This window comes from Erpetoichthys calabaricus, chromosome 13, assembly GCF_900747795.2.
Source record: "Erpetoichthys calabaricus chromosome 13, fErpCal1.3, whole genome shotgun sequence".
Taxonomy (NCBI): Eukaryota; Metazoa; Chordata; class Cladistia; order Polypteriformes; family Polypteridae; genus Erpetoichthys; species Erpetoichthys calabaricus.
This window is the reverse complement of record NC_041406.2, coordinates 99120292-99136761: the sequence shown is the minus strand read 5'-3', so window position 1 is coordinate 99136761 and position 16470 is coordinate 99120292. Positions and strand designations below refer to the sequence as shown.

The following is a 16470-nucleotide window of genomic DNA, read 5'->3' as shown; positions in this document are numbered from 1 at the left end:
ATTCAATAAAGCATTATCATCATAATCAAAAACAGTCTTTGTGTTATTGTTTAATTTATTACCAAGTCCCCCTATATTGGAATATCAGAGTCACCTTAAGACTAAGAAAAAAAATAGGCTGCCTACATTGCTTTTTACAAGAAACACTAGAAATGCAGATGATAGCAGCCATCCTATACTGTACATATAACTTATTATTCATATGAGATTCTCTCACTGGTTAAAATGAAATCGGAGCAACTGGGAGCTGAACACAAATGAAAGGTACATCCTATAGCCCAAAAGCTTTATCCTGTAACAGTTCTAATGGTGCAAAGTTCATTACCAACATACCTAAATGTTCTTAAACTTTGCCACACAAAGGGGTATGTTGAAAAACTCACTTCTCAATTTCTAGGATTAAAATAATAGCATTAAGCCAATAATCAGTTAGCTATGATTTCTCATCATTAGCTGTTTCCTTGCTTGAAACAATGTTTTTACCCGTGCTGCTTGTGCATACTTATCAATATCCAAGTCTCCCAGGTACTTCCATTTTCAGATCTACAGTATTGGTATAGTTGACAGGAATTTTTTTTTTGCCCAGGAAGAAATCCAGGAAACAACCATAACTTCCCAACATGTAAGCCTTAATTGCTTACGGAATGTCCCAAGATATTTAAGAAGGTTGAGATTAGGAATATCTTAACTGTTCTTGAATGCATTTGAATTGCACGCAGTAATAATCTATACAGCAATATGTTAAGAAGAGTATACTCTTGTTGTAAATCTTGATAAGATTGTAGGGCATCATTAAAAAAGACTGTATGACTATCTGTCCCTCAATCCATAGAATGAAATCAGTGAATTGGATTTTAGTCCATGGCATTTGGAGCAATTGATTATGTAAGAAATGAAATTATTAATTTTTCAAATTTACCTGCTCTAGATTTTCCAAGAGATTTTGAGACCCGGTAGTATAATGTAAAATAACAGACTCCTTAAGATTTACATATTGTCATTCCACCAGATTCTGGGACTAAACAGCTAAAAAGTATACCCATGGGTTCAACAAAGCCACCCACTAGGTCTTTTGTTTTCTGAAGCATTCATAATTTAAAAATGAAGTGATCTTTATTCTAGATCAAATCCCAGAAGAATGCCACACAGCACATATACAAGCTGAGGCAAAAGGATCTTTTTACTTAGTTAATACACATCAGAACTGTCAGAGTTTAATTTACACCCAGTGAGTAATTTAGCTTTCATTTTGGTCAGCAGTGACATGATATTTAACTAATGATATTCCTGTATAGATTTTAAAACAACCCTCCCTAAATGTTAAAACTGCTTTTCATATTTGAGCTGCATAGAGGGCTCAGTCAAAGCAGCGTGCAGTGAATCTAGAGGCATTAGTACTCTCTTACTCCATTTTATTTTTAGACCTGAAAAGCTTCTGAAGTTTGAGATTAAATTCACTGCTACATTTAAAGAGGTACCTTAATCTCACAAGAAGAGCATAGTTTATCATTGGCAATATAATTTCACCTTCTCCTATTCTACTCTAGTCAATCCATATTGAAACCTTATTATACGCATCGCACGTCCTAATTAAGGTGAGGCAGTGGCAAAGCAAGATAAAGCAACCAGATAAAGCAAGAAGGAATGGGGTCAGTGAAAAGTGCCCCCTACTCTAAGAGAAAGTTTACAAAAATTTGCCAAATTTTCACTAATATGTGATTTTGGCTTTGTCATGACATTTCAAAAAATTTTAAAAGGGGAGTCTCTACCACAATTATATCAGTTTATAGATCTCCTGGGCCACATTAATTACTTGACTTAATTTGACCTCTTTTACAAAACATGTTATAAAATTTTGATGCTGTAGTATTAATTGATGATTTTAATATTTATTTAGATATGGAGACACTTTTAATAAATACTCAATGATAAGCTCAGTAGGTTTTTGCTAAACTGTTAAAAGTTCAGCTCATAATAATCAAAATACATTGTTCTAATTATTACTCTGCGTGTAAAGATTCAATGTTTAATCATTACTACACTAAACAAAATTGTCTTTGATACATCAGCCCCAGTCAAAAAGTGATAATGATCCACTCATTCTTTTAAATTAGATGCTGATAACTACAGCTCAGATAGAGAACAACAATGCTTCAGGTCCTTCCAAACTGCATTAACATACAATGATAAAAGGTATACTGTAGTAAAAACTCTTTTCTGACTTGCTGTGACTACGCTTACAGACCAACAAATAAAAGCACAAATAACCCATGTGCAATGTTTAGAACAGCTGGTAATCAGTCAAACACTTAAATGACAACTGCCATGCAAAATCATTACACATATGAGAAGCACAGATTTTGTAATAGATTTGATAATATTACAGTGCATCCGGAAAGTATTCACAGCACACTTTTTCCACATTTTGTTATGTTACAGCCTTATTCCAGAATGGATTAAATTCATTTTTTTCCTCAGAATTCTACACACAACACCCCATAATGACAACGTGCAAAACGTTTACTTGAGATTTTTGCAAATTTATTAAAAATAAAAAAATTGAGAAAGCACATGTACATAAGTATTCACAGCCTTTGCCATGAAGCTCAAAATTGAGCTCAGGTGCATCCTGTTTCCCCTGATCATCCTTGAGATGTTTCTGCAGCTTAATTGGAGTTCACCTGTGGTAAATTCAGTTGATTGGACATGATTTGGAAAGGTACACACCTGTCTATATAAGGTCCCACAGTTGACAGTTCATGTCAGAGCACAAACCAGCATGAAGTCAAAGGTATTGTCCTGTAGACCTCCGAGACAGGATTGTCTCGAGGCACAAATATGGGGAAGGTTACAGAAAAATTTCTGCTGCTTTGAAGGTCCCAATGAGCACAGTGGCCTCCATCATCCGTAAGTGGAAGAAGTTCGAAACCACCAGGACTCTTCCTAGAGCTGGCCGGCCATCTAAACTGACCAAGAACCCGATGGTCACTCTGTCACAGCTCCAGAGGTCCTCTGTGGAGAGAGGAGAACCTTCCAGAAGGACAACCATCTCTGCAGCAATCCACCAATCAGGCCTGTATGGTAGAGTGGCCAGACGGAAGCCACTCCTTAGTAAAAGGCACACGGCAGCCCGCCTGGAGTTTGCCAAAAGGCACCTGAAGGACTCTCAGACCACGAGCAAGAAAATTCTCTGGTCTGATGAGACAAAGATTGAACTCTTTGGTGTGAATGCCAGGCGTCACGTTTGGAGGAAACCAGACACTGCTCATCACCGGGCAAATACCATCCCTACAGTGAAGCATGGTGGTGGCAGCATCATGCTGTGGGGATGTTTTTCAGCGGCAGGGACTGGGAGACTAGTCAGGATAAAGGGAAAGATGACTGCAGCAATGGACAGAGACATCCTGGATGAAAACCTGCTCCAGAGCGCTCTTGACCTCACACTAGGGCGACGGTTCATCTTTCAGCAGGACAACGACCCTAAACACACAGCCAAGATATCAAAGGAGTGGCTTCAGGACAACTCTGTGAATGTCCTTGAGTGGCCCAGCCAGAGCCCAGACTTGAATCCGATTGAATATCTCTGGAGAGATCTTAAATTGGCTGTGCACCGACGCTTCCCATCCAACCTGATGGAGCTTGAGAGATGCTGCAAAGAGGAATGGGCGAAACTGGCAAAGGATAGGTGTGCCAAGCTTGTGGCATCATATTCAAAAAGACTTGAAGCTGTAATTGCTACCAAAGGTGCATCGACAAAGTATTGAGCAATGCTTAATGCATTAATGCTTAATATGCTTAATAATTATAACCCTAATTCATATTTACCTTCTCTTTCCAAAGCACTTGCCACATATCTTTTTTAGTCTCCATCCATCCATCCATCCATTGTCTCCCGCTTATCCGAGGTCGGGTTGCGGGGGCAGCAGCTTGAGCAGAGATGCCCAGACTTCCCTCTCCCCGGCCACTTCTTCTAGCTCTTCTGGGAGAATCCCAAGGCGTTCCCAGGCCAGCCGAGAGACACAGTCCCTCCAGCGTGTCCTGGGTCTTCCCCGGGGCCTCCTCCCGGTTGGACGTGCCCAGAACATCTCACCAGGGAGGCGTCCAGGAGGCATCCTGATCAGATGCCCGAGCCACCTCATCTGACTCCTCTCGATGCGGAGGAGCCCCTCCCGGATGACTGAGCTTCTCACCCTATCTTTAAGGGAAAGCCCAGACACCCTGCGGAGGAAACTCATTTCAGCCGCTTGTATTCGCGATCTCGTTCTTTCGGTCACTACCCATAGCTCATGACCATAGGTGAGGGTAGGAACATAGATCGACTGGTAAATTGAGAGCGTCGCCTTGCGGCTCAGCTCCTTTTTCACCACGACAGACCGATGCAGCGCCCCGCATTACTGCGGATGCCGCACCGATCCGCCTGTCGATCTCACGCTCCATTCTTCCCTCACTCGTGAACAAGACCCCGAGATACTTGAACTCCTCCACTTGCGGCAGGATCTCGCTACCAGCCCTGAGAGGGCACTCCACCCTTTTCCGGCTGAGGACCATGGTCTCGGATTTGGAGGTGCTGATTCCCATCCCAGCCGCTTCACACTCGGCTGCGAACCGATCCAGAGAGAGCTGAAGATCACGGCCTGATGAAGCAAACAGGACAACATCATCTGCAAAAAGCAGTGACCCAATCCTGAGCCCACCAAACCGGACCCCCTCAACGCCCTGGCTGCGCCTAGAAATTCTGCCCATAAAAGTTATTAACAGAATCGGTGACAAAGGGCAGCCCTGGCGGAGTCCAACTCTCACTGGAAACGGGTTCGACTTACTGCCGGCAATGCGGACCAAGCTCTGGCACCGATCGTACAGGGACCGAACAGCTCTTACCAGGGGGGCCGGTACCCCATACTCCTCGGAGTACCCCCCACAGGATTCCCCGAGGGACACGGTCGAATGCCTTTTCCAAGTCCACAAAACACATGTAGACTGGTTGGGCAAACTCCCATACCCCCTCCAGGACCCTGCTAAGTGTATAGAGCTGGTCCACTGTTCCGCGACCAGGACGAAAACCACACTGTTCCTCCTGAATCCGAGGCTCGACTATCCGACGGACCCTCCTCTCCAGGACCCCTGAATAGACTTTTCCAGGGAGGCTGAGGAGTGTGATCCCTCTGTAGTTGGAACACACCCTCCGATCCCCCTTCTTAAAGAGGGGGACCACCACCCCGGTCTGCCAATCCAGAGGCACTGTCCCTGATGTCCATGCGATGTTGCAGAGGCATGTCAACCAAGACAGTCCTACAACATCCAGAGCCTTGAGGAACTCTGGGCGTATCTCATCCACCCCCGGGGCCCTGCCACCAAGGAGTTTTTTGACCACCTCGGTGACCTCAGTCCCAGAGATGGGGGAGCCCACCTCTGAGTCCCCAGGCTCTGCTTCCTCATTGGAAGGCATGTTAATGGGATTGAGGAGGTCTTCGAAGTAATCCCCCCACCGACCCACAACGTCCCGAGTCGAGGTCAGCAGTGCACCATCCCCACCATATACAGTGCTGACACTGCACTGCTTCCCCTTCCTGAGACGCCGGATGGTGGACCAGAATCTCCTCGAAGCCGTCTGAAAAGTCGTTCTTCATGGCCTCCCCAAACTCCTCTTACGCCCGAGTTTTTGCCTCAGCAACCACCGAAGCCGTATTCCGCTTGGCCTGCCGGTACCTATCAGCTGCCTCCAGGGTCCCACAGGACAAAGGGGTCCCGTAGGACTCCTTCTTCAGCTTGACGGCATCCTTCACCGCCGGTGTCCACCAACGGGTTCGGGGATTGCCGCCACGACAGGCACCGACCACCTTACGGCCACAGCTCCGGTCAGCTGCCTCAACAATAGAGGCACGGAACATGGCCCATTCGGACTCAATGTCCCCCACCTCCCTCGGGATGTGGTCGAAGTTCTGCCGGAGTTGGGAGTTGAAGCTACTTCTGACAGGGGGCTCTGCCAGACGTTCCCAGCAGACCCTCACAACACGTTTGGGCCTACCAAGCCTGACCGGCATCCTCCCCCACCAACGAAGCCAATTCACCACCAGGTGGTGATCAGTTGACAGCTCCGCCCCTCTCTTCACCCGAGTGTCCAAGACATGTGGCCGCAAGTCCGACGACATGACCACAAAGTTGATCATCGAACTGAGGCCTAGGGTGTCCTGGTGCCAAGTGCACATATGAACACCCCTATGCTTGAACATGGTGTTCGTTATGGACAATCTGTGACGAGCACAGAAGTCCAATAACAAAACACCGCTCGGGTTCAGATCAGGGGGGCCATTCCTCCCAATCACACCCTTCCAGGTCTCACTGTCATTGCCCACGTGAGCATTGAAGTCTCCCAGCAGAACGAGGGAGTCCCCAGAAGGTATGCCCTCTAGCACCCCCTCCAGGGACTCCAAAAAGACTTTTTTAGTCTCACTTTATTCAATACAAATTACTTAAAGAGTTTCATTCAGCCTTTCATACTGGTCACAATATAGAAATAGGATTAATTTATGTTGTTACTTTGATTTTAATGTCTTCTAATTAAAGAAATGCTACAGTTATTGTGCCATTAGATTTAACCAAAGTCTCTGACACCACACACCATTTCTATACTGTTACACAGGGTTGAAAATTACACTGGGCTCTCAGGCACTGCTCTTGAGTGATTTAGCTTAAACTTGTCAAATAAATTTCAGTACGTACAAAAAAATTTAGTGAAATCTGAGCTTTGATATGGTGTCCTTTCAGGACTCTGTTGACAGATATGTTTAGCATTTGAAAGACAGAGGCAGCAATAGGATTGTATTAGTTTTATCTGAATTACCCAGCAATTTACAGATACTCCCCTACTTATGAACTTTCGAGTTGAGAACTTTCATATATACAAATAAAGTAGTCCTCAAGTCCAAAATTAGAATGTAAGGATAATTTTCATGTCCACCAAATGGTGGCAGCAGGTGCAGGAAGCAGGAGACTTCGAGTCGAAAACAACAGCACTCTCATATGTACCCACGTGGGCTCATTGGAACGTGTGTTCTCCATAAAACTCTTGTGTGTTATTGTGATTATATTCACCCATTTTGCCTTTCTAAACATGCCAACATGTTGGGTGTTAAGCACAAAAGCAGTTGTGATGCAGGTAGCAGTGCTAGAAAAAACACCAGGCCACCACAACAGAAACAAAAGTGGACATAATAAAGTAAAGGAAGCCCGGTGAGAAGATGGTTGATGTTGCCCACTCATACCAGATGAATCATTACACCATTAGTACAATTCTCAAGAACAACAATAAGATTATGGAACAAAGTTCAGTGCCAATGCAGTCTACTTTAATAACTTAGATAGATAGATAGATAGATAGATAGATAGATAGATAGATAGATAGATAGATAGATAGATAGATAGATAGATAGATAGATAGATAGATAGATAGATAGATAGATAGATAGATAGATAGATAGATAGATAGATAGATAGATAGATAGATAGATAGATAGATAGATAGATAGATAGATAGATAGATAGATAGATAGATAGATAGATAGATAGATAGATAGATAGAAAAAGTGATCAAAGGAGTAGAAAAACTGCAAAGCGGTGGATGGAGGATAGCCATCAGAATCACAAGGTGCTGAGACAAATAATCTTCACAAATAATCAGTGTAACAATTTATATTTTTCCACATCTGTTAAGAATTTCTCATTCTAAAGTCATAGTGCAAATTATAGTTCATATCTATTCCACTTTTCATTACATTTTTATGATAAAAAAATGAATTATTTGTTAGTATGTCAAATACCTTTCAAAGAAAGGTTATCTTTTCAGGCAAGTAATGAATTGATACAATATTTTTTGCAATCACACTATTCAACCATTGTTAAGGTGAAAGACTAAAAATAAGAAAGCAAAACAATCTGTACAATATGGTATAATTTCAAATAAACAAAAAATAATCATTTTAACAAGTTGTATGGAGTTTCGCATGTGCCTAAATACTTTAAGAGACTACATGATACATATGTTTTACCATCAAGATCATGTGGTTTGTTATAATTGATGTAATTACAAGAAGCTTAAAATGTATAAATTTTGATATTTATTTTCACAGTGTAAACAGTAGACTCTACAAACATGCAACTTGTCTTGCAGAAATGACTTAACATTAGGCGATGTAATTAAATTAAAAATAATTAAGAGTACAAACTTGTCTTTGATCAGCTCACCTGAATTATGACAGTCTTCCATCTGCTGTGGGACTTGTACAGTGAAGGCAATTAAGTCTGGAGCAAGAAGAGATTCAGGTTTTCTGCTTTCATTAAGCCACTTGCTCATATACAGGTCTTTAGTATCAGAAGGACCTTGGATTATAGGAATTAATTTTTCCTTCACACTTTCACTTGTTCCTGGTAAATTACAAAAAGTGTGATGATGAATCAATAGCTTAGCATACTTTTCTTTTTTTTTTAACATTTGTTAATATCAGTTGAGTTCTTTTCTAAGTAAATACAGACACACATATGCATATTTCAGTCCATCAAGAACTCTAATGAATCAGAATAATTATAATCAGTATAATTTTTCATAAAATGGTGTGAAAGGTCTGTGGTACTTATTACTTGTTTCAATATTTTGCATTTACTTTTTGCACACATGGCAAAAAAATGTAGTTTCTGGGTGATTGGAATTTCTAAAACTAAAGTCAAGATATATCAAAAGAAAAACAGCTGAATATTTTAAAAGTAACTTTTTACATAGATAAAATAAATGAAGTAAGCAGCTTTAACATAGTTAATATCAAAAATAGTTACTTCTTTTAAGTACACAAAAAGAAACAAAATGACAATGCTAAATAGAAAAACCTAAGGCTAGGATTTGAATCTAGGACTCTGAAGCTCTAATATAGTGTTTTTTTAACACTGATATTAAGATATCCAAGTTTATTTGACCAAATTATTTTTTGAGAAAGAGATATAACTTTAATCACATCTAAACTCATGACTAATTTAAACCTATAAAACATCTGCTTGCCAATGTCATTAAACCACAAATAACTGTACTGAAAAATAACCTGTTTTCTGAAGAGTAGTAGGCATATTTGGAAATATCGAAATAGTAAGAGTTAAGTGTTTCATTAGTTTGAATACATTGTACAATTCTGCCATATTTGTTACTTAAAATAGAAATGCACCCAAAAGTGTACAGCTGATTAATATTACTAATCTTTATCAACTGCAATCAATACACAACCCATAATAACAGTAATTATTCAAAGTTATTTTGTAGATGGTAACAGAAATTACATAAGCCATTAGCTGCAAATCTTCATAAAAATAAGAAAGACTGATTCTTAAGCATAGTAAATAAATTCATTTTTTAGTAACTTCCCTTGTAAAAAGTTAAGCCAACTCTCCAACACAGGCAATAAAGTTTTACATGGTCCAGCTGCACATACCTGGGGCTTTGGCACATACTTTTATTGATCCCACAGTCCCAGATGCACATTTTACCAAAGATTTGCTGCAGTACTTCAATTCCACGTTCTGGATGGAACCCTCGAGAGTTGGCAGTAGATTCTGAGATTTCACACCTAATAAAAAAAACCTGCAAATGAACTGGCCTGTTGTACTTAAATATGTAATAGTCTAATTTCACCTAATTATAGTTTAATTTCTTCTAATTGTGATTTAATTGTTGATTACACCAGGTGCCTGAATGTATGCACGCCTCCTGTACAATACTGCACATCAAAGGTAAACTAACCTCCAGTGGCCATTGTTTGAATTAACAGTTGTCTTATTAAAAACTTTGCTAAAATATAAAGTGCAATATAAATAAAATTTATTATTATTATTATTAATATTAATATTATAAAGATTGTAATGTATCCATCTGAAAAAAGGCTTAATTTAAAAAAGAAGTTTTCACCATTTCTCCAAAAAAAAAAAAAATATATATATATATATATATATATATATATATATATATATATATATTCACACACAATCAATTAATTAATTAATATTGGCAATTAGACACTGCTTAAATGTAAATATACATGTACTTATAGGTTTTAATTATTTTTAATCATAAATTGCACTCCAGCTTTTTTACTGTTAAAATATACATTTACTATATTTATAAAGGTGTATGTTTTGGTTCTTCAGTATATTAGCTAGACATTCATAATACTTGAGGTGTAATTATAAAATATAAATTTTAAGTATGTAGTAGTTGTTTCTTACCAAAACATATGCTGCATGACACAAAGAAATAAATAATAAACACATTACAAATCTTTATAAAAAAAAAAAAAAAGCCACAAATGTATCAAATGTTCATAAGTTGTTTATCAAGAAGACACAAGACTAACACGCTTAACAGGTTTATAAATAAAAGATACATTTTGCTGTTAAGCCTAATGCCTATTGCTTACTAAGCAGCAATTTTAAATTCTTCATCTTTTCTTTTTCCAACTAAAAATACAAGATGCTGCACTTAAAACAATCTCGCTGTCCAAACTGAAATGGTGCCCATTTTAATTTAAAGGACAAAATAAAAAGGTCTGAATTCATTAATGCTAGAATTCCGAAAGCCTGCGAAAATTTTTGTTCTCCCTGAAAAGCCTACTTTCCCCAAACACACACGAGAAAAACTGTATGGCCTTATCAATGCAGCATACCTGCTGATAACCGCCTTTGTTTTGCAAATGTGTCAATTTGCAGTGCTGAACCTGCACTCACCCATCTGCTATTCAGCCAGCTGTTGCCCCTCCTGACACTGACTCTGTTTAAGTTTGTTTCTTGCAAAAGTTAATGCTAAATGACAACTTGTGTCTGTGTGCCAGTAGAAGTCACAGAAGCATGACTGTCAAAAAGTGAAAACTCACATTCAAGGGGTTAAATTTAATATAATAAACAAATACATTTGCTTTGTGCCTGCAAGACTTAACATTTCTTGTTTCATCGTACATTTACAGGGATCATTGTAGACACAGAACACACATGAAATGTATGTATTTGAAATAACATTACTTATACTGTATATCTCCTTACAGGATCACTGTAGACACAGAAAACACATGAAATGAATGTATTTGAAATAACAATATATTACTTATACTGTATATCTCCTTACAACTCTTTACCACATAAAGTCTTCAGTGAAAACTTGAGCTGCAAGTGAGGGGATTCAAGCTGGCAGTGATAAACAGAGGATATAAGTGTCAGGAGGGCCAAACAGTTGGCTGAATGTGGGATGGGTGAGTGTAGGTTCAAGACTGCAAACTGACATATTTTCAGAGCAATGGTGGTCATCAGTGGGCAGCTGCTGCACTGATAAAGCCAAACGAGGGGAAAAAAAGGGTGATCAAGGGAAACAAAATTTTGGTGGGGACTCAAGTGTCAGTATTTTTTCTTGCTGTTTGTCTAAATGCACAGGATGACTTCTCCAATTCTGTTTTCTCTGTTTATGACTCCACTTTCTTTAACCTAAAGGCTAAGATCTCTGATAAAACAAGCCCTGACTACACTTAATTTATGCAAACTCAACTACGGTTCATCTATCATAATACATTATGTAAAGGAGCACTGCAACTAAATTACCATAAAGCTTAGAAAAGCAGGGGTTGAATACATCGAATTTTGTGATCAGCCAATTTGCCGATCACTGATCAAGTATTTTGTTTATTGAAAATGGCCCAATTTCATGTGTGGAAGGAATGAAGTACATATATACATTTTTGCAACAGCTTCCTCCAGTGTTGGGGCAACCAGGTGGGGACAATGCCTTTCCTGAAAGACCTGGGCACAGGGCAAGAAACAAGCTGCCCTGAGTGCTGAGCTATTCATACAGATGCAGCTAAACCTGTGTTTTTCAGCCACTTTTGAGTCGCAGGTGGCAGTTGCTGGGCAGCAAGCACGTAAGACTTAGCCACAGTATAATCCACCCCACTACCTCCAACGAAGGGATAAACATAGCTGTGTAAGATTTTATATCCCATTTCAAATTGCACATGAGTTGTGTAATACTGTGACATTCGATGAAAGGGGGTAAGGGGATTGATCCTCAAATAAAACTTCACAAGGCACAAGTACAGCCTAACAGTACTCACAGGTACGCTAAGAAATGTTGCCTGCATTCCAAGTTGCATCTGAAATAGCACTGCTCAGTACACTAACATAGGGAGAACTTGAAGCAGACAGCTTCCAGGTATGGTAATTAAATCTGTGATGCTGGAACTGTAAAAGTGACACTTCAAAGTTACGGTATATTAAAAGCAGTACCAAACATAGCATCAAGTCCTACATTAAACACATCATTTTCAAAATAAAGTCAAAACTCTGATCAGAATCTGACTTAAGCTTTGTGCACAACGATGTGTAAAGATGAGCTGTCACAGAAACAATTTATTTCTTGCATTTTATGCACAGCTGTCACATGTAGTGTAAATGATGAATCACAGACAACTACACATTATTAGAATGTGGTGCAACATAGCCATTTAAAGGTAATGAGCCATTCACTGTATGCGGCTTGAAGTAGGTGAGATCTTTAACAAAAGCAGATTCATTCAGTTCTTATGCACTGCTCACCGTGGGGTAAATGTGTGCAAATCACATATTTTAATAATGAAAGAGAGCAGATAAGATGAAAAGTTGTGGTTTATTTGGATAAAAAAACAACATTGGGCATGTAAAATGTCATTATTGCTTAAATTTTAACTTTTGGGTTTACTGCAACAAATAAAAACAACTTTGAAACATCTCCAACATTGCATTAGTGGCTACAGTTTTAGAGCTATCAGCACTCTTAACATTTAATCATCATTTGATTTTGAAATTTTACCAATGTCAATAACCTAATATTATTTAATAAAAAGGCACATTTTTACTTTAAATATACAGGATAAATTTGGTGTAATGGGAAGAGTGATGTGGGTTGCATATTAAGAACATTTCTGTCTTGGATTGATAATCAACTCACAATGTAGATTCTTCCAGTGTAGTTGTGACACTTTTCTGTGACATGGTACTAGGAAAAAAGTTCACTCTAAAAATGATCAGGTGTGGTTACGTGTGTGGTTCTGTTTGTGTGAAATAACTCCCATTCACAGTGGGTTCTTTTTATTACTTATGTTATTTCTGATAAAGTCTCTGGATCACTTTTACCTGACCAGAACTAGGAAAGAAAAAAAAAAGGTTTTATGGATTGGTTAGTGAAAAAGTATGGTATTACATAAAAATATTTAAAAAATCTAAGATATAGAAACAGATATATACATGTTATGTATTTAAACGTCATAACCTTGAAAGTCATTAAAATATAAAAAGACATTTTGGTTGAAAGTGACATATGCAAATGATGCTGAATGAGACCCCATTAACTGTCCTGTGTTTCTATTTTGGTTTGCAAACATGCCAATAATAAGAAATGCTTTCAGTACATACTGATGGGCATATAATAGAACAATTTGCATTTTTTATCTTAAACTTAACAGATATTTTATCTTAACCATCTGGACAACTTCTGTCTTTGTGCTTTGCTTCAAATTAACTGCAATTAATAAGAGGTACTCTTGAAAAAAATTACACTAAATGAATATCATTCTGTACACTGATGATTAAACAATAGGTGTTTTAACAAAGTACAAGTAGTTAAAGAGTATCTGGCTCTTTAGCTCGAGCTGGGCAACATCTCACAGGAGATATCCAGAAAAGGCCCAATGGCATTAGGAGGAGTCCAATACATGCCAGTGTGGAAACACAGTGGACACTAAAGGGTCAGGGGTTTTCACAAGTGCATTATGTCCCAAAAAGATGAGGATGAGAGAGACAGGTCTGGGGATATCCCAGCAGATGATAGGCCCCTCTACATAGAAAGAGAGTGATAACAAGATAACAAGAGTTGTCTCCCAGAAGATAGTAATACAAGAAAAATATTTGCATATGCTGGGGCAATGCTGTTCATTCAAAGGAGAGCTAAAGGAGAACTGAATAGAGGCCAGTCAGCTCTTTCCTAATAGGAAAGACAGAGATCATTTTTCTCCTTTACAGGAATGGGTACTGACAAGCCTGCAAGTGGAACTGGCCAGTAAATGATCTTAACATAGGACTGAATGCCCACTTACATCAAAGGCTGTCAACTACAGGAAGAAGTTAGGATGAAGGATTCACTGGTGGGAGGAAAAGGCAATGGTCAAGAAAGAATGGAAAGCAGGCAGTTTAACAAATAGTTCATGAATGTGCAAACTACCCTACCAGACAGATAGGGTAAATAGCCATATAGGTAGGTCCAAAAACGGAGTGGTGGCTCTGAGGCTAAGGATATGCACTGGCAATCGGAAGGTTGCCGGTTCGAATCCCATAAATGCCAAAAGAGACTCTGCTCTGTTGGGCCCTTCAGCAAGGCCCTTAACCTGCAATTGCTGAGCGCTTTGAGTAGTGAGAAAAACGCTATATAAATGCAAAGAATTATTATTAATTATTAAAAGAGGCTGCTATTTTTATTTAACTCAGAAAATGGATCATTAAGTACAAGCCAAACTATATAAACTGAACTGCCTTTACAGCTGGACAAAAAGCTGTAAGAAGAAAGAAGCTGCCAGATGTTCAACACTCTGGAGGCCATCACCACCTTATGGTAGGAGGTGCTACCACACTCTCAAATACCTGGGAGTTAAATCTTTTATTGCTAAAACCTTTAACGCCATCATGGCAGAACAACAAGGAAGAAAGACTTAGCAATAATGAATTGGCAATACTGGAAATCAATTACTGAATTAGACTCACAAACTCAATAGCATAAGGTAATTTAATAAGATGAAGAATTCATTAAAATATTAGATAGATAGATAGATAGATAGATAGATAGATAGATAGATAGATAGATAGATAGATAGATAGATAGATAGATAGATAGATAGATAGATAGATAGATAGATAGATAGATAGATAGATAGATAGATAGATAGATAGATAGATAGATAGATAGATAGATAGATAGATACTTTATTAATCCCAATGGGAAATTCACATTCTTCAGCAGCAGCATACTGATACAATAAATAATATTAAATTAAAGAATGATAATAATACAGGTGAAAAAAACAGACAATAACTATGTATAATGTTAAATATTAACGTTTACCCCCCCCTGGTGGAATTAAAGAGTCGCATAGTTTGGGGGAGGAACGATCTCCTCAATCTGTCTGTAGAGCAGGACAGTGACAGCAGTCTGTCGCTGAAGCTGCTCTTCTGTCTGGAGATGACATTATTTAGTGGATGCAGTGGATTCTCCATAATTGATAGGAGCCTGCTGAGCGCCCTTCGCTCTGCCACAGATGTTAAACTGTCCAGCTCCATGCCAACAATAGAGCCTGCCTTCCTCACCAGTTTGTCCAGGCGTGAGGCGTCTTTCCTCTTAATGCTGCCTCCCCAGCACACCACTGCGTAGAAGAGGGCGCTCGCCACAACTGTTTGATAGAACATCTGCAGCATCTTATTGCAGATGTTGAAGGAAGCCAGCCTTCTAAGGAAGTATAACCGGCTTTGTCCTTTCTTGCACAGCGCATCAGTATTGGCAGTCCAGTCTAATTTATCATCCAGCTGCACTCCCAGATATTTATAGGTCTGCACCATCTGCACACAGTCACCTTTGATGATCACTGGGTCTATGAGGGGTCTAGGCCTCCTAAAATCCACCACCAGCTCCTTGGTTTTGCTGGTGTTCAGGTGTAGGTGGTTTGAGTCGGACCATTTAACAAAGTCATTGATTAGGTCCCTATACTCCTCCTCCAGCCCATTCCTGATACAGCCCACGATAGCAGTGTCATCAGCGAACTTTTGCACATGGCAGGACTCCGAGTTGTATTGGAAGTCCGATGTATATAGGCTGAACAGGACCGGAGAAAGTACAGTCCCTTGTGGCGCTCCTGTGTTGCTGACCACAATGTCAGACGTGCAGTTCCCAAGACGCACATACTGAGGTCTGTCTTTAAGATAGTCCACGATCCATGCCACTAGGTATGAATCTAATCCCATCTCTGTCAGCTTGTCCCTAAGGAGCAGAGGTTGGATTGTGTTGAAGGCGCTAGAGAAGTCTAGAAACATAATTCTTACAGCACCACTGCCTTTGTCCAAGTGAGAGAGGGATCGGTGTAGCATATAGATGATGGCATCTTCCGCTCCCACCTTCTCCTGATATGCAAACTGCAGAGGGTCAAGGGCGTGTTGAACCTGTGGCCTAAGGTGGTGAAGCAGCAGCCTCTCCATGGTCTTCATCACATGTGATGTCAGAGCAACAGGCCGAAAGTCATTCAGCTCACTAGGACGTGATACCTTTGGGACTGGGGTGATACAAGATGTTTTCCAAAGCCTCGGGACTCTCCCCTGTTCCAGGCTCAGGTTGAAGATGCGCTGTAGAGGAACCCCCAGCTCCGATGCACAGACCTTCAG

The 16470-nt window shown here is 39.7% G+C and overlaps 1 protein-coding gene across 5 annotated transcripts in view; it reads right to left on the bottom strand.

Moving 5' to 3' along the window:
- LOC114663785 (intermembrane lipid transfer protein VPS13B-like) overlaps nt 1-16470 on the bottom strand; it is a 908960-nt gene that overhangs the window by 528667 nt on the left and 363823 nt on the right. For all 5 annotated transcript variants that reach the window (XM_051935849.1, XM_051935847.1, XM_051935848.1 and 2 more), the window contains exons 18-19: nt 9471-9605; nt 8242-8421 (exon numbers count right to left, since the gene is read on the bottom strand). In XM_051935849.1, coding sequence (XP_051791809.1) covers nt 8242-8421; nt 9471-9605 — 315 coding nt within the window. The remainder of the gene's footprint in view (nt 1-8241; nt 8422-9470; nt 9606-16470) is intronic.